Here is a 24168-nt window from a genome sequence, read left to right as displayed (position 1 = left end):
TTGCAAATTTACATTTTATTATAAAATCATTCTACCATAGCTATGCTGCTCATTTGACAGTTGGAATCGGTCTCCAATAAAATTCCCATGGCAATGTCTCTAATTAAAAGGCATATCACCTGAACTTCATAAAGAATTGCTGTGATAGTTTCTGTAATAATTTAGCTGCCATTTTATCTCTAAACTTGCAACCCATCTAAGTATTGAACATATAAATGTCAGTATACATGTATACACGTCTAACAGTAAGGCTTTATGAAATGGGAGCCAAAAATTAAATACAAAATTATACACATCCAAATTAAATATTTTGTTTTTCTTGGAAACAAAGAAAGGAATCAAATGCATTACCAAAAAAGAAACAACATTAAGAAAAACAAGGCCTGTTTGTTATATAATGTGTATTATTTCGTTCTGTTTCATGTTTCTCTGCTTTATAATTTATTTTGTTGGGATTGAGGTAAACCGAGGTAGTACAGAATTAATGAAATTATGAACCTGCTACACGGAAACAAAAAAGAGGCGTCAAGTCTGATAACGGAGGTATAATTAATTCACAAAATAAGGCTTACCCAATCGGGTTAAACTAAATGTACTTAGAATGTGATACATTTAAAGATGGACTTCACTATTGAGGAATAATGCTGCATTCAAACCAACAAAACAGACTCCAAACCAACAGATGGTATGTCATTGAAAATAATGTATAGTTTTGATTGGTCTAGAGTTGGTTTCATGGATGTGTGTGAAGCAGACTAATTTTCATAGGCACATGCCTAACCTGGATAGGCTAACATAAATCAATATGAAATGTTCATACAAGAAATGTGAACTGAGAATATATGGCCATTCTGTATTTGTGGTAGCTGAATCAAGTTTAAAAGAGACCCTCCAATAAACACAATGAAAATGAGCTTGCCCTCAAATGGCCAAAAATCATGAGGAGCTCTCAACCATCAAAGATTTACACTTCTGTAAGCTTCCGAAAATATGCACCCATTTTCAACCATGTGGTGTGTGCTAAAATTAAAATTATTAGTAGACAGAAATATGTATGCACACTCTTAAAAGCAGAGGGGTGTAAATCATTAAACCAAATCAACTTGGTGAAATCAGGTATGAAAGTCTACATTATTATCATTTTTAGTTTAACTTAAGGTAGCGAAGGCATGTCATCATGTCAGCAGTTCATTCAGAAGAAGGGTTTCCAATCCATTGTACGTTAACCCCTGAAGGTTCCTCATAATGCATTTCGAGCTAAGTCTATCCTTTCTGGATTCAGGTTGTTACTACCCTCCACGAGTGTCTCTATTCCAAACATGATTAAAGAGTCTTTGACAAATGGCTGCACAAGACTGTCCATTCAACTAAAGTCCAGCAACATTGAACAACTTAGACTGCAGAAGGTTAAGAGTCTTCTGTTTTCTCCTTCTTGGGCGAGGGTTGACCAGCATCACCATCGTCGGCCGGGCGCTTGACACCCTGCTCAGGTTTGACATCTAGCTCTGGTTTGACATCTGGAGTGAAGAGGTGGATGAGAAAATGAGGAAAGGATTTAGTAATCGTGATAATACTAGTAATACTAGATAGGAGAGGAAGGATGAAAAGAATGAACAATAGTAAATAATGCCGAAGGAGGAAAGAACTTGGTGCCACTATCGCGCACGATTTCTAATGAAAATTAATTCAATTCAAATACTTAGTATTTTTTTTTTATCTAAGGCCCCACTCCATGGTGCATAAGCCCTTCTTAATAGTGTGAACATCTACTAAGAATTCTGAAATAACTACCATGCTCTCAAGTATGTTATGGTATAGTGAATAAATTGAAGTTAAGTTCAAATAAATTGAATGTAAAGATCATTTTTTAAAACAACAAATGAAAAAACAAACAAATGAATATCAATTCATTCCTTTTCCATTAAAACTCAAAAGAGTAAACAATGCACAAACATGCATAAAGATTAGAATAGCCCCAAGAAAAGCAGACTGTAAGAATGGAGCCCTGTACATTAACTTGAACTTGATGTTTAAAAATAATTTATTATCAACATTTTTGAAGAAAAAATACCCCTTTATAATAAAATCATGAGAAACGAACCTTCTGCATTTCCATTTTCCTCCTCATCATCACTTTCAAACTTTGTCTTCTTGCCCATCTGTTGTTGATCTCCCCTATCCCTGTGTCCTCGATCTCCTCCTCGTCGGTTATCTCGCTTCTCAAACCACTTCTGCTTTTTACCTCTTCTTCCTGAAAACAAAAAAGAAAACCCCCATTATTTTTAGCCAAATTGCAAAAGAAATTGATATGTTCAAGGAATCTTTACTATGAAAATTATTACCAGCTATATAAGTTCTGTGAACGCTGTCAAGATTAAAATGGCCCAAGCTTTCATTTCTCTTTCTGATCATGAAACTATATTAAACTTGTGGCATTATCGAGGGAAATGGATTGAAATTCTATCGCAAGAAATAAATCGAGTCAGTTTTTCAGATGCTATTTGGCTAGCGATGGTGTTCTAAATGTTAACCAAGCATGCAGAGCTTGGTTGACAGTTTCATCCCTCACATCGAATGAAATAACCATCATATTTTCCAATCATTATTACTGTGTTTGCTGTTCTGGAGGTGAATAAATAAGGATTCAAATATTTATTTTCCCCTATTTGCTTTTTCATGAACATAGATTATTACCTTGTTGTTTCTTTAGCCTAGCCCTTGATTTATCCTCAAACACCTTCATCCAGTGTTGCTCCTCCTCTTCTCCTTCAAGTACACGGAATGTGATCTCACAGCCTCGGACTTGAAGAGCGCCCTCTTTAGCAGCTTTAGCCTTGTCCAGAGTTTCCTGTGCTTTGGTATCCTCACTGAAGCGGATTGTTCCCTAGACATACAGAAGGTATACTCATCAATAGTCAGAGCTGCCAACCTTTATTCTGAAAAAATCCTACTCTTAATTTCTTTTTATCCTATTTTCAAGCCTAAAGCCCTAATTTTGACTAAAACTTTGAGAAACATACCAAAAATCATACTTCTTACAAGTATAAAAATCCTATTTCTAGGGGAAAATCCTATTTCGTGTCACTTTCCCCATAAAAATCCCATTAATTGTCAGCTGTGAATAGTGATCTGTCAATTTCACGATGGGTACACTGACCTGTCCCAATCACTGTACTATCGGTATCGTGCTCTTGGACCATCCTTTTCATTGACTCATCACCCTCTCCACCATACTCGGTAAACAGATCATCCAGAATTCCTTTTCCAAGGTCTATCCCCTCAACTTCTTTTTTTCAAAGCTGAACTTTGGCTTCAATCAACAAGTTCTCACAACCTCACAATATGTGCCCTAGCCATTTTCTTTGCATCCCTACATTTACAGGGATTTTTTTAAAAACAAAAATGTTAAATACATTATCAGCGATCTATCTTGCAGCAGCTGAGTACAGACACTTGAAAATAATACTGTCAAAATTCAAACACATATATTCATATTTAATGACATACTAGTAACAAATAGCCAATAAAGCATGGAATGGTCTAATTCTCTTCAACTTTTGCAATTCAAACTTCTAAATACAAGTTTGATTTCTGTAGGGTAGATTCTATGGCTTGGATTCTGTAGTCTGATTTAACTAAGACCATGATCTAAACCCACTGCCATGATTATGGGAAGCCAATCATGTCATTTTTTTGTTTGCATTGTATGTTTAGTATGTTCACTTTGCTCTTTTCTGATTCTTTTAATAGTTAAGAATGATTTGAGAGTCAAATGAGCCGATTTGTTGATCCTCTACTGTTAGAGATTTATGTCAATATTGGCTATCCATAGTAAGCCACAACTTTACACCAGATTTTAAGTTTAAACCTGATTTAAGAATGCGGGCCTATGGGTCACATGTGATACAAGAAGTGATACACGACTTCTTCTTACCTCAGACTGTCCTCTCTCATAGTCAACCCACTGGATGGTGCCATGGTCACTGAAGAGTTCCTTGAGATCCTCCCGAGATGTTTGATCGTTGACACCACTGAAGTGAAGTACACAACCCTTCTCATAATCATCAAACTCACTCTAAAATGGGATGAGAAAGAATTAAACATGACATGCTATCCTTGTATTGATGCTTGATTGTTATTACACCACTGAAGTGAAGACTAAAAGGATGGTTTCCTTTGACATGTATCTTTGACACATAAATGGTTGGTCAAGATCAATTAAAAATTCATTCATATCATGCAACAATCCTGTCCGTTTCCCCATTTTTTCTTCATTTACTGTGAAAAGAGACAAAATAATAGTCAGTTGAGGCTACCTGGGAGCTCTCTGATCATTAACACCAATAGAGAAAGAATATAAAGCTATCACATTTCAAAATCACATTAAAAGGTGTCATCATGTATATACATATACTACGACTTGATACAATCTTACAGCTTTAAGGCATTTTGTTTTCTCATTTTCTATTAAATGTGTAATAAATATCACTCTACTCGCTTTAACACGTTGTAAAATGAATAAGGATATCAATAACAGTGTAGTAGGTTTCACGGTACACCATGTATCTTTCTTGGGCAAGTGTTGGTCCTGAAAAGGACCACCCAATCTCGACGTTTGAACAAGTGTGTTCTAGTCGTCTTCAGGAGAATATCAATAACATTATTGCATTTATTTGTTCATTCCATTTTCATGTAACTAGTGTGTTAATGTGGCTGAATACTGCAGGATTCTTACCTGTATTGCTTCTACTTGGTCCTTTTCCTTCTGTTCTTTTTGCCTGATGGAAAAATAAAGACATTATTGAAATGAATTGATGTGAAAATCATTTTGCCATTTACATACTATTTCTGAATTCCGTAACTGAATTTAGCACACAACAAATGCTGTTTTGATCTTTTTACTCAAGGAGTAATCAATGACAAAAAATATTAGGCATAGCTACAATCCATTTTATGTATAACATGAAGAAAATAAAATGATTAGAATTAAAAGCCAGTAAAGCAAATAATACCAAAAACCATTCAAACAATACCAAAAAAGAATATGAAAAGTGAGCTATGAAAAGTGAGCAGCACATTCCTGAGCACCCTTTACAACAGACAGATTTTTACTTAAGATAAAGGCACAAGGTCACTAAAAAAATGTAAACATGCCAGCAAGGTCACATAAGTCTCTTGATTTTTGTCTTAATATCTATTTATGCTCAGTGATATTCACTCACTCCAATCTCTTCTTCTTTTCATCCTCTTTTCTTGATTTCTTCTCATCAGCCTTCATTTTGATGTAATCGTCCCTAAAAGGAAAACAGAATCAAGAATAAAATATCAACACGAGTTAGAGAAAAAACATTGACTAATATGACCTGAATAATTTCCAGCTTTTAATGCCATTTCAAGTAACACCACAAAACAAAGATCAGATTCTGAAACAATGGTAGACTCTCCCACTTTGAGCGATTATTGGACATACAAATATCAAATAACACAAACAATTACTGCATGTAAGAGTGTGGAGAATGAAAAATATTGTACTTTTTTCTTTGACTTGTTTAAATATTCAACTTACATATATATGTTTGGTTATAGCAGTTAAACCTGTATCGATAATCAAGACAATGCTTCTGAAAACAATTAAGGAATGAAAATACAGTATGGCATCTACAAGAAGACTCCAAACCTCTTGTACATGTATGCATCATAGATGTGATTAAAAAATCCCTTGCACACACCAAATCTAATAAATTTTCATTTTTTTTACTGGACTACATTACTTTTTCATCTTGACTACGTCCTGATCACCAATCTTCGAGTCTTCTGCTTCTAGGAACCTCTTGACGGAATCAACAGAGTCATACACAGCAAAGATGGAACCCTGTCAATACAACATAAAACAAACATGATATAATACTGAAGCAATGACATCACAAAATTTTTAATTATTGCATTTGAGGGTTTTGGATTCCATTTCTAAAAAGAGCATGACAAACAAAGCATAAACTTTGTAGAGAATATAGTCACAACACCCCCTCCCCCATGATGAATGCTAATAGCGACATTGAAATAAGTGTACAATGGCCTGGTACCAAAAAATTAACTGATAATTTTACACTAATTTCAATGGGGCAACTTGGGTGTTCATGTGGCCATACCTTTTGCCGTCAAAGAATACATGCTTGTCGAATTTCAGCAAATGAGAATTCCTCATGTGCTGAGGATGGTCAGATGAGCAGTCTTAATATGGAATCATCATGATCTTTGGCAGAGCAAGGTTTATTGCCAAACTGCCACTATCTAATTCTGCAATACGAGACTGTCTCTACAATTACTTTTTGATTATAAATTCATCAAATTCTTGTGTTAGTAGCATATAACTATAGTTCCATGTTTATTTGGCTAGATAAATAACCGGGAATATGAAGGATTAGAAATAAATGATGTCACTATGGTATCTACGAGTGAATAGTGTTATTCACGAAATGGTTCTTTGGTACAATTATTGCATTCTATGAGGGAAATTCATCTGAAAATCTTGGGGATATTCTCATTTTTACATTCGAAGCACATGAAATATTTGACATGGATTTTTAGGGCTTTTTTTTTATAAAACCATATACTGTACATCAGTATCGGATATATAGGTTTATAGCATGTAGGGTCATGCAGCTGATGCTTTATCACATCACTTGAAGCCATTTGTCATTGAGAGATACTGACCTTGAATTTCTTTTCCTTATCTCTCCTGAGTTGAATGTGAACACACTCTCCAAACTGATCCATGAACTCTTGCATCATATCCAGATCAGCATCAATTGGAAATCCTTTCTATAAAGTCAACGTATCATATGAAATCATTACAATTATTAGATATTTTGCTTTCATGCAGACAGCTCACATAACTCACCCTTTCCAATGACACGTTTCTTCCCACAAGCATAAAAGCAGTTGGACTACATAATTTGAGTAAGTACAATGAAGCAAAAAAGAGTATTACATTATTCACTACGCACTTTCTCCTGTCTTTCCATCAGCATCTACCAGGAAAGAGGATGGGAGCATTCTAGAGATGTTAGACTTCAACTTCAAGTGTGACTTAGATCCGGAATTGGATGTGGTAAAGGAAACACTGGTCAAATCATGCTCATGGATGAATGCTGCTGAGCCATATATTAATAAGATCATACAGGCATCTCAGAATATTCTTAGGTAGAACTGAAGGAAGATCACCAGGTTTAGCTACAGGATTACTGCAGATATGGGAAAAGATGCTGAAGATTGTGTGTTAATAATCTTTTTAAAGCACTTCAATCATAAAAGGAACTGATCTCCTTTGGAGAATATCAACTAGAACAACTACACTGATAATCTTGTCAGAATGTGAATTGACATACACAATAGACACTCCTTGCTCTCATAGACTGCCAGTATGCAGCGGTTTCTTCAGGGAGTGGCTTGTTCACTGCTCTTCTGATCTTCAGTTTGTCTTCACTAATCTATGTGAAAAAAACAAATCAAGACAATTCAACAAATAAAAGCAAACTCAATTCATTATCCATTTCATTGGTCACCAGTATGGGCTCTCTTTTAATAAATAAATGAATCTGATAACAAGTTTGCTTTCAACGAATCATCTTTCACCATTTCAGAGGCTTATCATAGCTCGTAACTCAATACTGAAAAAAATAATAAAACAGTTTTCAAACTTAGGTTAAGATTTTGATGTTGATTCCCCTACCATGGTCTAAGGTCATTGACCCTAAATGACTTTTGACCTTGGTCATGTGACCTGAAACTAAGGCAAGATGTTCAGTAATACTTGATTAACCGATGTCCAAGTTTCATGAACTAGGTCTATACTTTCTAAGTTATGATGCCATTTAAAAAACTTAACCCTCGGTTAAGATTCCATGTTAACGCCACTGCCGTCAGATAAGCGACACCTATAGTCTCGCTCTGCTGTGCAGGCAAGACAAAAATTGACGATATACAGATTAATACTGAAGATTTCCCTTATTTGTTTTAAGCACATAATTTTATACATTTCCTATTAAATGAGAATATGCAACTGTACAAATAGGTGCATAATATGTAAGTATGCTTTCACTTGAATTTCCAACTATACAAAATTTTGGCACAATGAACTAAACATCATTAGGCTCCTGGCAAACTTTTTTTTTTAATTTATATTTTTGAGCACTTTAGATTGATGCACTCACCTCCATTAGACCTGTTGGAGATTTTTCAAGACTTTGGACAATAACATCAAAGTCTGTTGTCAAGATTTTCAGTCTGTTGAACTTGATCATGGTTTCAAGTGGGACCCCTTTAGTTTATAAGTCAAGGATTGTAAGTGTATGTATATCATTAGTAAGATGAAGGACATAAAATATAAACTAAGTGAATAGATGATATCCTAATTGTTATCATTATGTTACACGCCTCATCATCACCAGTCATCACAATCATCATCGTCTCCATCATCATCGTCACCATCATGCACTTCAAATAGATTCACTCCCTCTTCCTCCTTCTTTTCCTCCCTCCCTTCTTTTTCTTCATTACCACAATAAATCAACCTTCAACACCAGCAGATTTCTTTACAAGCTACTAGTCACTACACTCATCAAAACTACAAAGTTTTAATCAAAGCATAAATACAGTGGTGCTCAAAAGTTAGTGAACCTCTCCTTAAAATGAACATATTTAAAGTGTTTAAGTTGTGCCATGTTTTAGTTTTAATTGCCAAATCAGGTCATAAAATATTACATTCAAAATTGTTTTTCTGAGCTCGCTGAGCATTGTAATTTTGTTGTCTACATTCAACACTTGGCATGAAGGAGTGCATTTTGTGGTGGGGGTTCACTAACTTTGAATACAACTGTACATTATCAGTCAGTAATTTTAAAAGGATACATCCATTGTCTTCTCTGATCTTTAGCTGCAAGAATGTATCTCTTTTTAGGTTGGAGTCTCCAAAGTAATACTGTATAAATGACAATAACAATAATATAACAAACATACAAAGGTTAAGTATAAAGTACATGAATGTGATAAACAATTTTGATGATGCCTAAAATGGCCTTGATGCCATTTTTGTGCCCATTTAATTTTGCCCATTTGTGCTATTATATCATATAGAAATGTGTCTTGGTCTTAGCCTAGAAATATTGAAATTTAAGGTCTGGGAGATGTTTCATGAACGTTGTCAGCACTGACAAGTTGTCTTTCTCCAACAGTTACTATAGTAACAGTCAGAGGCCAGTGCCTTTCAGCCAATCAAAACCAAGGATTTCACTAAAATTGTCAGCACTGACAATTCAGTCAGTGCTGACAACTTTCATGAAACACCGTCCAGGTGTTTGATACACAAATTTAGGGACATTTGTTAATAGATTTTTCTACCTCAATTTGTCTTGCAATCTTTTTCTCCAATGCAGTGGGCTGTGCATCACCTTCAGTTTTGACTTCGGTTTTGACTTCCATTTCGACTTCAGTTTTGACTTCTGTTTCTGCCATTGTAACAATAGGTGACTACCAGCAAATGTGGTATTTCCTATATGTATAAAGGGGAACAAAACAAAAAGATTGATTTAAGATCTCAGCCGCGGATTGCGCCATCACAACGAAAATTTGCATGATCCTAGAAAATTACATAATCTACGTAGTCGCATTGGTAAATTTCACTGAATTCCTATATTTCTATTTTATGCTAATTTATTCATGAAATCATACTTTTTGCTCTGATTCACTAAATAAAGCTCCTAGAATGCTATTTTTTGCAAAGGTCTTACGTGAAAATATTCTTTATTTAATTTTGATAACAATTGTCACCCCCACTTTTAAAATGAAATTATTGTGAGCATTTAAAAAAAAAATCTATATTTTGATACCAAATATTAGCAAATTGAGCGGGCAGCTTTGGAAACATTGATTGCTCAGTGTGGGATTCTCAATCTGTCACCCGGAAAAAAGGCAGCTAAAATTCGCACCATGAGGACCAAGTTTGAAGTCTGACTTTAAGTTTAACTGCTTTAAATTCCTTTTTCTTTTGCTGGATCTTTTTTTTTAAATTTTAACCAGGATTAATATCACTCAGATGCCACAAAACACTTATCAACATTGCAAATGATCTCTAGAACCATTTTGGTCAGGCAGTGACAGGTGCAGGTGAGTGGTACGTGGTGCAACAGTAAAAAACTGCACTTGGCGACCCACTGCGCATGGAATAAGCATTGACCATTGTAAGAAATTTTGTACCCCAGTCGTGCCAGTCCAAATCTTTGACCATGTTGACTAGGTAGGGCCTAACATTAGTTTTTTTCTCTCTGGAGGAGTCAGAATGCACGACATATCGTGATAATGCCACTAAGTTTAGGTATGTTGCAAAAGCGCCCTCTAGGTGCATTTTGAATGAGGCATTGAGTGTGCTGGCTAGAATTGCAGAGCGAATGTGGGGGCATTGCTTTGTATTGTTTTTGCATGTGCAAGGAAAGGTTATTCCCCAAGGCATCATTGTTTTTACGTACATGTTTATGGCAGCTGTATTACTTGAAAAAAATTCTCACTTGGTGATCTTGCGACTAGGCCTATGTGGTACTGGAAATTTGGCCTTGCTTTCAACCTCTTGCTATTCACATTTACAGCTATCATCCCACTCTAAAAGGTACATGTATTCATCCCGATAGAGCAACATTTAAACCATATTGTGGTGAAATTTCAAGAAATCTACTGACGCTAAAGATCTTTTTTATGTCCCTGTTTCGGTGGCGTCTGTTATTTTTGGGAGTGTTTTGGGGCACTTCCATATGCAAATGCATGCGCATTGCTGTTTTCTATTAGTGCACCTTGGTCCCAGTTAAGACTTAAGTTAAGATCACAAGTTTTGGCTTAAAAAACAAAGGAATAGGCCTACATAAGATTTAGAATTGAATAGTCGATTTATATGACCTTAAATCTGCAATAACTTTCTTATTTCTGGGCTATTGAGATAAATAAGGTGTTAAATTAAAGGTCTTGATGAGCTCTAAATGAGCTTATTAACCATTAACACCTTATTTCTGAGATTTATTTTTTTTGAAACATACCTAAAGTACATAAGTTAAAAGGAAAAAAAACGCAACTCCCACTTCCCTGGTGTATCCGAACTTAAATACCTAGCCATTCCTGTACAGATCGAGTTAGAACTTCGTCTGCAGTCTCTGTAATCATGACATGGTAATTCATTGGTGAGTGGAGTCAGCTCCAGCGCCAGCGGAACAAACAACAGAGACAGAAGCTTTTGAATCAGGGTACTAATGGATAATTCGTTTTTCATACCCGTTCAGCGTACAGCGAAAACGGAAAATCAGTACGTGGTTCGGTCTTTGAAAACAAAAAACGAAATCACAGTGTGAAAACCCGTGCTGTGATTTCGTTTTTGTTGATCAAAAACAGAATATTGAAATCAGAAATGTTTTGGGTTCTCTCTGATTTCTCATTTTATATTTGTGTTTTTATGTATCAAAAACAAAACCAGAACACGCTCTCCGCTCCGTGATTCCGTTTGTAAAAACGAAAACAGCGAAGACGAGATCAGAGACTCCCTTGCAGTCCCTGCAACGTGATTTCGTTTTTCGTACAACCTACAGGCATATTAAAGAGCGCCCTCCAGGAGGTGAGGCAAGTTTCAATGGAGATTTTAATAAACTGTACCACACATATTATGTTGAAGCCAGTTTAAAAGGAGGTGAGGCAAGTTTCAGTGGAGGTTTTTATAACTGTACTCTAAATATGTTGAAGCCAATTTAAATGGAGGTGAGGCAGGTTTCAATGGAGCTCAGTTTTTTTAAAAAGAATAAACTGTACCACACATTATGGTGAAGCCAGTTTAAAAGGAGGTGAGGCAAGTTTCAATTGAGGTTTTTTTTCAAAAGAATAAACTGCAGGCCTACTACACATTATACTATTTATAGTGAAGCCAGTTTAAAAGGAGGTGAGCTAGGCAAGTTTCAATGGAGGTTTTTTTCAAAAGAATAAACTGCAGGCCTACTACACATTATACTATTTATAGTGAAGCCAGTTTAAAAGGAGGTGAGCTAGGCAAGTTTCAATGGAGGTTTTTATAACTGTACTACGGTAAAGCCAATTTAAATGGAGGTGAGGCAGGTTTCAATGGAGGTTTTTTCGAATAAACTGTACTACACATTATGGTGAAGCGGCACCAGTTTAAATGGAGGCGAGGCAAGTTTTAATGGAGGTTTTTATAACGTACTCTAAATTATGGTGAAGCCAATTTCAATGGATCGAGGTGAGGCAAGTTTCAATGGAGGTTTTTTAAAAAGAATAAACTGCATACACACATTATGGTGAAGCCAGTTTGAAAGGAGGTGAGGCAAGTTTCAATGGAGGTTTTTTAAAAAGAATAAACTGTACCACACATTATGGTGAAGCCAGTTTGAAAGGAGGTGAGGCAAGTTTCAATGGAGGTTTTTAAAAAGAATAAACTGTACCACACATTATGGTGAAGCCAGTTTGAAAGGAGGTGAGGCAAGTTTCAATGGAGGTTTTTTAAAAAGAATAAACTGCATATATGTACCACACATTATGGTGAAGCCAGTTTGAAAGGAGGTGAGGCAAGTTTCAATGGAGGCCGGTTTTTTAAAAAGAATAAACTGTACCACACATTATGGTGAAGCCAGTTTGAAAGGAGGTGAGGCAAGTTTCAATGGAGGTTTTTTAAAAAGAATAAACTGTACCACAGATTATGGTGAAGCCAGTTTGAAAGGAGGTGAGGCAAGTTTCAATGGAGGTTTTTTAAAAAGAATAAACTGTAGGATGGGGGGTCGGGTGTCCGGACACTTTATCTTTTTGAAGCTTTCTTTTTTGTCTGTGGATTACACTAAAAATATGAATTCATTACTTGAATTACTTGTAATCATTATCGATTTTGTTCTTTATAATATTTCCTAACATTTTGTACTAAAAATTCAATGAACTTCGCTTGTAAATTTTTCCAAACGACATTCTAAAATTGATCGTCCGGACACACAACCCGTCCGGATACACAACAACTGGGTATACCACACATTATTGTGAAGCCAGTTTAAAAGGAGGTGAGGCAAGTTTCAATGGAGGTTTTTTAATACGAATAAACTGTACCACACATTATGGTGAAGCCAGTTTAAAAGGAGGTGAGGCAAGTTTCAATGGAGTTTTTTTTTAAAAGAATAAACTGTATCAAGCCATAAAAGAAGGTGAGGCAATTAGTTTCAATGGAGGTTTTTTTCAAAAGAATAAACTGTGCACATTATGGTGAAGCCAGTTTGAAAGGAGGTGAGGCAAGTTTCAATGGAGGTTTTTTAAAAGGAATAAACTGTACCATACATTATGGTGCAGACAGTTTAAAAGGAGGTGAGGCAAGTTTCAATGGAGGTTTTTTAAAAAGAATAAACTGTACCACACATTATGGTGAAGCCAGTTTGAAAGGAGGTGAGGCAAGTTTCAATGGAGGTTTTTTAAAAAGAATAAACTGCATATATGTACCACACATTATGGTGAAGCCAGTTTGAAAGGAGGTGAGGCAAGTTTCAATGGAGGCCGGTTTTTTAAAAAGAATAAACTGTACCACACATTATGGTGCAGACAGTTTAAAAGGAGGTGAGGCAAGTTTCAATGGAGGTTTTTTTAAAAAGAATAAACTGTACGTACCACACATTATGGTGAAGCCAGTTTAAAAGGAGGTGAGGCAAGTTTCAATGGAGGTTTTTTTTTTCAAAAGAATAAACTGTACTACAGCATTATGGTGAAGCCAGTTTAAATGGAGGTGAGGCAAGTTTCAATGGAGGTTTTTTTTTAAAGAATAAACTGTACCACACATTATGGTGAAGCCAGTTTGAAAGGAGGTGAGGCAAGTTTCAATGGAGGTTTTTTTAAAAGGAATAAACTGTACCATACATTATGGTGCAGACAGTTTAAAAGGAGGTGAGGCAAGTTTCAATGGAGGTTTTTTAAAAAGAAAAAACTGTACCGGTATTATGGTGAAACCAATTTTAAAGGAGGTGAGGCAAGTTTTAAAGGAAGTTTTTTATAACCGTACTCCAAATTATGGTGTAGCCAATTTAAAAGGAGGTGAGGCAAGTTCCAATGGAGTTTTTTTATAACTGTACTACAAATGATGGTGAAGCCAATTGAAAAGGAGGTGAGGCAAGTTTCAATGGAGGTTTTTTAAAAAGAATAAACTGTACCACACATTATGGTGAAGCCAGTTTAAAAGGAGGTGAGGCAAGTTTCAATGGAGGTTTTTTTAAAAAGAATAAACTATACCACACATTATGGTGAAGCAGTTTAAAAGGAGGTGAGGCAAATTTCAATGGAGGTTTTTTCAAAAGAATAAACTGTACTACACATTATAGTGAAGCCAGTTTTAAAGGAGGTGAGGCAAGTTTCAATGGAGGTTTTTTCAAAAGAATAAACTGTACTACACATTATGGTGAAGCCAGTTTAAATGGAGGTGAGGCAAGTTTCAATGGAGGTTTTTTTTTAAGAATAAACTGTACCACACATTTTGGTGAAGCCAGTTTGAAAGGAGGTGAGGCAAGTTTCAATGGAGGTTTTTTAAAAGGAATAAACTGTACCATACATTATGGTGCAGACAGTTTAAAAGGAGGTGAGGCAAGTTTCAATGGAGGTTTTTTAAAAAGAATAAACTGTACCACACATTCTGTTGAAGCCAGTTTTAAAGGAGGTGAGGCAAGTTTCAATGGAGGTTTTTATAATTGTACTCTAAATTATGGTGAAGCCAATTTAAATGGAGGTGAGGCAGGTTTCAATGGAGCTCAGTTTTTTAAAAAGAAAGAACTGTACCGGTATTATAGTGAAACCAATTTTAAAGGAGGTGAGGCAAGTTTTAAAGGAAGTTTTTTTATAACCGTACTCCAAATTATGGTGTAGCCAATTTAAAAGGAGGTGAGGCAAGTTCCAATGGAGTTTTTTTTATAACTGTACTGCAAATGATGGTGAAGCCAATTGAAAAGGAGGTGAGGAAAGTTTCAATGTAGGTTTCTTAAAAGGAATAAACTGTACCACACATTATGGTGCAGACAGTTTAAAAGGAGGTGAGGCAAGTTTCAATGGAGGTTCCACTTCCTGCACCGTGATTTGTTTTTTTGTACGAGCTACAGGCAATATTAAAGAGCATCCTTTACGATAATTATACACGTGAACGCAGCGCTTGCATCGAGTCAGTACATACAGTGCAGGCATTTTTTTATACTACCACGTGCGTGATTGTGAATCAAGAAGTTGACAAGAAGCTACAAGATGGCCTTTCAAGTGTGTCCATTGAAACTTGCCTCACCTCCTTTTAAATTGGCTAATTCACCATAATTTAAAGTACAGTTATAAAAACCTCCATTGAAACTTGCCTCACCTCCTTTTAAACTGGCTTCAACATAATATGTGTTTATTCTTTTTAAAAAACCTCCATTGAAACCTGCCTCACCTCCTTTTAAACTAGCTTCACCATAATGTGTAGTACAGTTTATTCTTTTGAAAAAAACCTCCATTGAAACTTGCCTCACCTCCTTTTAAACTGGCTTCAACATAATGTGTAGTACAGTTTATTCTTTTCAAAAAAACCTCCATTGAAACTTGCCTCACCTCCTTTTAAACTGGCTTCAACATAATGTGTAGTACAGTTTATTCTTTTCAAAAAACCTCCATTGAAACTTGCCTCACCTCCTTTTAAACTGGCTTCACCATAATGTGTAGTACAGTTTATTCTTTTCAAAAAAACCTCCATTGAAACTTGCCTCACCTCCTTTTAAACTGGCTTCACCATAATGTGTGGTACAGTTTATTCTTTTTTTATAAAAAAACCCCATTGAAACTTGTCCCACCTCCTTTTAAATTGGCTTCACCATAATTTGTAGTACAGTTATAAAAACCTCCCTTGAAACTTGCCTCGCCTCCTTTTAAATTGGCTACACCATAATTTTTCTTTTTAAAAAACCTCCATTGAAACCTGCCTCACCTCCTTTTAAACTAGCTTCACCATAATGTGTAGTACAGTTTATTCTTTTCAAAAAAACCTCCATTGAAACTTGCCACACCTCCTTTTAAATTGGCTTCAACATAATTTAGAGTACAGTTATAAAAACCTCCATTGAAACTTGCCTCACCTCCTTTTAAACTGGCTTCAACATAATGTGTAGTACAGTTTATTCTTTTCAAAAAAACCTCCATTGAAACTTGCCTCACCTCCTTTTAAACTGGCTTCAACATAATGTGTAGTACAGTTTATTCTTTTCAAAAAAACCTCCATTGAAACTTGCCTCACCTCATTTTAAACTGGCTTCAACATAATGTGTAGTACAGTTTATTCTTTTGAAAAAAACCTCCATTGAAACTTGCCTCACCTCCTTTTAAACTGGCTTCACCATAATGTGTGGTACAGTTTATTCTTTTTTATAAAAAACCCCATTGAAACTTGTCCCACCTCCTTTTTGGCTTCACCATAATTTGTAGTACAGTTATAAAAACTTCCCTTGAAACTTGCCTCGCCTCCTTTTAAATTGGCTACACCATAATTTTTCTTTTTAAAAAACCTCCATTGAAACCTGCCTCACCTCCATTTAAACTGGATTCACCATCATGTGCAGTACAATTTATTCTTTTTAAAAATCTCCATTGAAGTTGCCTCACCTCTTTTCAAACTGGCTTCACCATAAATTATTCTTTTCAAAAACCTACATTGAAACTTGCCTCACCTCCTTTTCAATTGGCTTCACCATCATTTGTAGTACAGTTATAAAAAACTCCATTGGAACTTGCCTCACCTCCTTTTAAATTGGCTACACCATAATTTGGAGTACGGTTATAAAAAACTTCCTTTAAAACTTGCCTCACCTCCTTTAAAATTGGTTTCACCATAATACCGGTACAGTTTTTTCTTTTTAAAAATCTCCATTGAAACTTGCCTCACCTCCTTTTAAACTGGCTTCACCATAATGTGTGGTACAGTTTATTCTTTAAAAAAAACCTCCATTGAAACTTGCCTCACCTCCTTTCAAACTGGCTTCACCATAATGTGTGGTACATGCAGTTTATTCTTTTTAAAAAACCTCCATTGAAACTTGCCTCACCTCCATTCAAATAAAAACCTCCATTGAAACTTTCCTCGCCTCCATTTAAACTGGTGCCGCTTCACCATAATGTGTGGTACAGTTTATTCGAAAAAACCTCCATTGAAACCTGCCTCATCACCTCCATTTAAATTGGCTTTACCGTAATTTAGAGTAGTTATAAAAACCTCCATTGAAACTTGCCTAGCTCACCTCCTTTTAAACTGGCTTCACTATAATGTGTAGTAGGCCTACAGTTTATTCTTTTGAAAAGAACCTCCATTGAAACTTGCCTCACCTCCTTTTAAACTGGCTTCACCATAATGTGTGTTACAGTTGATTCTTTTTAAAAAACTGAGCTCCATTGAAACCTGCCTCACCTCCATTTAAATTGGCTTCAACATAATTTAGAGTACAGTTATAAAAACCTCCATTGAAACTTGCCTCACCTCCTTTTAAACTGGCTTCAACATAATATGTGTGGTACAGTTTATTAAAATCTCCATTGAAACTTGCCTCACCTCCTGGAGGGCGCTCTTTAATATGCCTGTAGGTTGTACGAAAAACGAAATCACGTTGCAGGGACTGGAAAAGGGAGTCTCTGATCTCGTCTTCGCTGTTTTCGTTTTTACAAACGGAATCACGGAGCGGAGAGCGTGTTCTGGTTTTGTTTTTGATACATAAAAACACAAATATAAAATGAGAAATCAGAGAGAGCCCAAAACATTTCTGATTTCCTATTCTGTTTTTGATCAACAAAAACGAAATCACAGCACGGGTTTTCACGCTGTGATTTCGTTTTTTGTTTTAAAGACCGAACCACGTACTGATTTTCCGTTTTCGCTGTACGCTGAACGGGTATGAAAAACGAATTATCCATTAGTACCCTGATTCTTTTGGTCTACGGTACCGGTAACCCTACAGTGTACTAGGGTTACGGTACCGGTAGATCTACCTCACCTGCTCTGGCTGGGACACTGAAAGTCTGGACTCTGGCTCTGCATCGCATCGCCACCGACGCCGGTCGTCGCATGGACATGGTCATCGCAAAATCAGTATAAATTCTTCAAAACACGCGTAGACCCCTATCTGAATCTTCGAATATAACACTTACCTTGACCCTCTATGGACTTTATTTGCCTGAAGCTATTGGATTTAGATCCTCTCTGCAAAATTTAACCAAACCGGCGATTTCACCAGAGACAGCGGAATTTCATCAATCATTGAAACAAGCATGGTCTTTTCACAAATAGAATTAGTCTACTATCAGGCGCTAGGCTATCATTTGGCTTCGAGCGCGGCATCAAGAAATAAAAAAAATAGAGCAGATTGCTAAAAAAAAATATTCGCAATTACGAATGTTACGTTCTAGGCTATCTTGGCCTATATACATGTATGGGGCATGCATGCACTGTAGACAGAAACTTTGATCAACAAGTAGGTCTTCACACAAGACTAGCACAAATACAACACAAACAACAACAACAACAACAACTCTCCAAATTGTACAAAAAAAAGAAAAATACAAAAAGCATTGTATTGTAATACAGAGAAGGAAAAAGAGTGAAGAGGGAGGACGGAAAAACACATTATATAGAAGTTTATATATATATCTGTAATTGTTATTTATTGTTTTTCATTTGTATGTTTCTATTCTTTCTTTCTTTACATTTTGCTTTCGCTTTTGCTAATTAAATTTACTCGACACATATTGGCATGACTTAGGCTAACATACAGAAGTGTGTATATGACCCCCCCAAAAAAAAAACACAAATTAAATAGGTCCTGTATTATATGTAGGCTAGCTGTATCAATACTCTGATCTATAAATGCCTAATGAGGCATCTGTTGGTTTTGCCATATTACAACATATTGCAGCATGACCGGGGTCTTGGCAGCTTTTCGTGATGTTCAACATGGGGGAAGTGACGCCCATTTTGTGTTTTACCTAGGGGCGCCCAGTTGATGTTTGACTTAGGCAGTGGCGTACCATGGGTCACAGCAATGGGGGGAGGGGCACCAGCAAAAAAATTGAGTCACTTAGTGAGCGCGCGAAGCGCGCTGTTGCCAGGTATACTGACCCGATAGAACAATTTCAAGGACAGTGCCATTACACGAATATGTATCTCACTGATCAAAAAATGCAAGCGCGAAGCGCGAGCTGAATTTTTTTATAATCAGACCTAAAAAAGGGACATTATGAGCAAAATGATGATACGTACCTGTCTCGCTAAACAAACAATGCAAGCGCAAAGCGCTTGCTGAATTTTTTTGTATATATTGACCCAAAACAGAGACATTTTAAGGACTATATTTTAGGAATCAATTAAGAGTATATATCTCACCATAGTCATCCAATGCGAGTGCAAAGCACTTGCTGATTTTGTTAGAATTAAATCTAAACACATGAAGCACTTATAGTCATTGTAATCTTGATTATCATACGCATCGCACATATCAAATATTGCGAGCGCGAAGCGCGAGCTGAAAATTTAGGAAATTCAGACTGAAGAGGGCATTTTAAGGCTTGTTTGTAGGAGTGCACTAAGACCATACTCATCTAACATATCAAATGATGCGAGCGCGAGCTTATTTTTTTTAAATTGAGATCAGAAAGAGACATTTTAATTAAGGGCTGAATTCATGAAGAACATACATATCTCACGAATCCACTAATGGGAACGTAAGCACGGACATGAAATGTTTTATATTGAGATCTTAATGAAAGAGAAGCGTATACATGACACTACATAAAACATAACTCGAAGTGCGAGGAAATATATTTGGAGTATATTGATTTGAAAACGGGAGGGTTTTTGTACAACAGGATTGTAAATCTCGTTATTCAGACAATACCAGCACCAGGAACAATGAAGACATAAGCCCTGAGCAAATTATTTTTCATAAAATTATGAAAAAGATGTTTCTTATGTAACATAACATAAATAATTATAATACAGTGCGTATAAAAAAAACGGGACAGTTTTGAAAAGTCTATAAAGATTTATTTTCAAAATATTACATCTATATTTTGACGTTAATAGATGCTCTTAGATCTTATCTTTCAAATGCCATTTAAAAACATAAATTTTGTTCATGCTTGAGCGAACACGGGGCGTTTTTGTCGGGGGTTCAAAAAGAGGCTTGCGCCAAAATGGCAGAAATGAGAAATTTGATAAGACTTTTGGCTAATCAGCAGACTTTCTCCTAATCTTTTCATTATCTTTGCCATCATTTTCGAATTATGCTGTCGAATTTCATTTAAAAATTTATTTATTTACCTGAAATATTTCTTTTCATTCAAACTTTTTTTACCTTTCAATTTCCCTTCATAAGTAAGATAAGAAAACTTTTTGTCAACTCAAGTAAGAAGATTTGCATTATTAATTGGGAGAATGTGTAATTATTCAAATTCTTTTATTATGTGATACAAATTATGTTATGGTACCTATAAAAGACATGAATCCTATTTTTAAGAGGTTATTGAATCCTTCACCAAGTTTATTATGTTCTTGACAGGACAAACAGGAAATGATTCATGTCTCTCAATGGCAATGGTGTATTGAGTCAATTTTGAAAGAGCAAGATATGGCAGATCGGGTAAAATGTATTAAAAAGTTGTGAAGCGAGCAAGCAAAAAATTCCACTTTTTATTAAAATATCAAATTTTGTGATTTTGATACAATATTCAGGAAAATGATATCATATTTCGCTTTCTATGTTTTCTGTTTTTTTCTTGGTCGTGACTTTTTTTAATTTGTTGGGGGGGGGGCAACCCCAGCCCCCACCCATCGGTATGCCACTGTTCAAAGGCACCATAAACTTTGTAGCACACAATGAAAGGATTTGAAAAAAACAGAAATATTCAGGCAAAATAAGTATATTTGGAAATGAATTTTGACCGGATAATTCGAAAATTATGGCAAAGACAATGAAAAGGTTAGGAAGTCTGCTGATTAGCAAAAAGTCCGACCATCATATTTATCATTTTATGACATTTTGGTGCAAGCCTCCTTTTTAACCCCAGACAAAAACATTCCGTGTTCGCTCATGCATCAACAATTAAAAAACTAAATTATTTTAATGGCATTTCAAGGATAAGACTTCAGAGCAATATTGACACCAAAATATAGAGATCATAATTTGAAACAAAAATTTCACAGACTTTTCAAATCTGTCCCGTTTTTTATACGCACTGTATAATACGTTTCTCTTCCGTTCTCACTCTTTTTCTCCTTTCCCCGGTTTTTTTTTTGGGGGGGGGGCAGCCGATTGGGAGGCATGTGCCCCCCATGCCCTCGTAGTTACGCCACTGGACATAGGGGGCGCCGAATTCATGTTCAACCTAAGAACGGGGTGCCAAATTCATATTCGACCTTTTGGGCCTCAATTAATGTTTGACCAGCTATAGGGGCACCAAATTCATGTTTCATGTTTGCTCGCATCAAATGCATAAAAGTTAGATGCCCATGCATGCATCCTGTTCATGATACCAAAAGTGCTTAGAAAATCCAATTCTTAGGTCAGAATTTTAAAAATTTTCATCTCGCTCGCATCAATTGTTTAGTAGGGTGACGATCTTGTTCATGGTTAAATAAAATGCTTTGAACGTCCAACTTTGGGTCGATATATCAACAATTTTCAGTTCGCGCTCGCGTAGACTGTTTTGTTATACTCATCCTATTCACGATTACTAAAAAATGCTTACTCGAATGTCCAAATTTTAAATCAGAATGTAAAAAAACAATAAGCTCACGTTTATTCTTGCTCGCATCATTTACTCATCAGTAGCATACCTAGGATTTTCCACAGGGGGAGGGGGGCAAAACCGTCCGCCAAGCAAAAACAAGCAAAAAAAAAAAAAAGGGTCATCACTTCAAAGGAGGGGCCACTGGTGGCTCGTCAGGGGTTGTGATCATGATTGTGATCCATATACGTACGCTGCTTAGAATGACAAGTTTTGAGTCGGAATACCCGGGGGCCACTTACATTGACGAGTGGATATACCATTCGCGACCCCCCCCCAAACTAAAAAAGGGGAATGAGGGATGTCTTTTTCAAGATAGGGCACGTTACGTGCGTAACTTGATAAGGGTGTCAAAAACACAAAAATAATGATAAAGGGTATCTATTTCGCTAGGAAACTACATGTAAAGGGTAAAATTTGCGGGGATGATACAACAAAAATAAAATGCCCCAACACTACGCGTCTAGAGTCCGATTTGAGCGAGATGTAGATGGGGCCGTACTTAACCAACTGATGTGTAAAGGTAAAACCGATGACCGACGGACCCGTGATATAACAATAAAATATTGCTGTACTTGTTTAGGGGTTCATTTCAGGGAATACTTGCCAAGAGTATCGTTTTGTTTCCAATACTTGTTAAGGGGTGCAATTTCAGAATATGAAAAATACGTGTTTACAGGGTGCTTTTCGAGACCCCATGGTCGCGCATGGTATCCACTCGTGAATGGAAGTGCCCCCCCCCCCCCTTCGGGTCGGAACTTCAACAATTTTCAGTTCAATCGCTGATGTGGTTTACGGTACACCATGTGGAGTGTTATAGAAACAGTGGATAGATTAAATAGAAGAAGAAAAAGGAAATGGATAGGCGAGAAGGTGCAAGAGTAGAGTATTCTTTCTTGAATGCAGTCCTCAGGGAGAAGGACTGTAAACCAGAAGAGATCGATGAGTTGAAAACAGCTTGAGTATGGTGGATGAGGAAATGCGCTGGCTTGAGTCGGCGAGTAGCAGTGACGTAGCTACGGGGGCCTGGGAAAGACAGAAGAAAAAATAAGAGGAGGAAGACGAGTGGATGAAATTGTTTGAGGGGAAGACTTCATGTTCAAGTTACTATATAAAATTTTTGCTTGCGCTTCGCGCCAGAATTGCCTGTTCGATGAGATTCATATCTTGCTCTAGGCTGATATGGAACAAGTTTTGAAGTCAAAATACAAAACATATTTTAGATCAGACATCGAGCTTTCATTATTTTTATTTACAAAAGGCTATGTCCGTTTCATGGTCTACAAATCAGCATCTTAAAGGGGTGTCCAGGCTGAAAATATTTATATCTTAATACACAGAGTAGAATTCACTGAGCAAAACACCGAAAATTTCATCAAAATCGGATAACAAATAATAAAGTTATTGAAGTTTAGCAATATTTTGTGAAAACAGTTGTCATGAATATTCATTAGGTGAGCTGATATGATGTCACATCTCCACTTTCTGTTTTATTATGTTATTACATAAAATCATATTTTTTCATTATTTCATGCTTGTGTGAATAATATGTCTCGCTTATAATGAAATAAGTTGCAGCAATAAATATTTAATGCACTAAATCAGTTGTCAATCAAAGTTTTCTAGTTTTTGGAGGAAAAAGTTGAATAAACCTAATTTCATGTAATAAAATACAATAGAACAAGTGGAGACTTGACATCATCAGTCCACCTAATATTCATGACGACTGTTTATACAAAATATTACTAGACTTTGAAATTCAATAACTTTGCTATTTGTTTTCCGATTTTGACGAAATTTTCGACATTTTGCTCAGTGAATACTATTTATTAAGCTAATACTTTCAGCCTGGACCACTCCTTTAAGCTCATGCTGCGTGGTCACATTGTTAGCCAAGTTACTATTGCCTACGTGTATTCCATAATGTGCCATTAAAGAAATGTATTCAGAATGCCCAGATTCTAGTTCTTAATTTAAAACATGCGCGATAGCCTGCATGTTCTTTATTGAAAATGTACTTAAATTATCCAATTTCACATCAGAATCTGCTCACGCTTCACGATCGCATTATTTATGATACTCAATTAACTATAAAAATTATTTATGATTTACAATATATGAATATATGACATCACATATCTTTGTCGCATTGCCAATTGGAGGATCTCCATAGCATTAGTGATTGCAATTTTCAAAAGCTCATATTTTTCTTTCTCATTATTTGTCTGATTTTTCTCAAACTTTGTTCTTATTCTTTGATTTTTTTCCTTTTCGACACAATCCTATCTTAAACCGAAACCCAAGAAGAGAAGTAATCTTATTGGA

The 24168-nt window shown here is 36.0% G+C and overlaps 1 protein-coding gene across 2 annotated transcripts; it reads right to left on the bottom strand.

Moving 5' to 3' along the window:
* Nucleotides 1–18360, bottom strand: LOC121425645 (lupus La protein homolog). Of its 2 annotated transcripts, none has more exons than XM_041621785.1 (13): nucleotides 18211–18360; nucleotides 9400–9550; nucleotides 8911–8980; nucleotides 8214–8320; nucleotides 7389–7490; nucleotides 6715–6822; nucleotides 5772–5872; nucleotides 5223–5294; nucleotides 4736–4778; nucleotides 3935–4075; nucleotides 2695–2884; nucleotides 2102–2251; nucleotides 1–1517 (listed from the first exon to the last, which is right to left on the bottom strand). In XM_041621785.1, exons 2-13 carry the CDS (start codon nucleotides 9511–9513, stop codon nucleotides 1408–1410), a joined length of 1308 nt encoding a protein of 435 aa, XP_041477719.1. In that variant the 5' UTR covers nucleotides 9514–9550; nucleotides 18211–18360; the 3' UTR covers nucleotides 1–1407. The 2 variants fall into 2 exon arrangements, with proteins under 2 accessions (XP_041477719.1, XP_041477726.1); XM_041621792.1 differs by having other exon boundaries at nucleotides 1–1499.
* Between the last annotated feature and the right edge of the window lie 5808 nt (nucleotides 18361–24168).

Source organism: Lytechinus variegatus, chromosome 1 (genome assembly GCF_018143015.1).
Source record: "Lytechinus variegatus isolate NC3 chromosome 1, Lvar_3.0, whole genome shotgun sequence".
NCBI classification, from domain to species: Eukaryota; Metazoa; Echinodermata; class Echinoidea; order Temnopleuroida; family Toxopneustidae; genus Lytechinus; species Lytechinus variegatus.
This window is presented reverse-complemented; position numbering and strand designations above follow the sequence as displayed.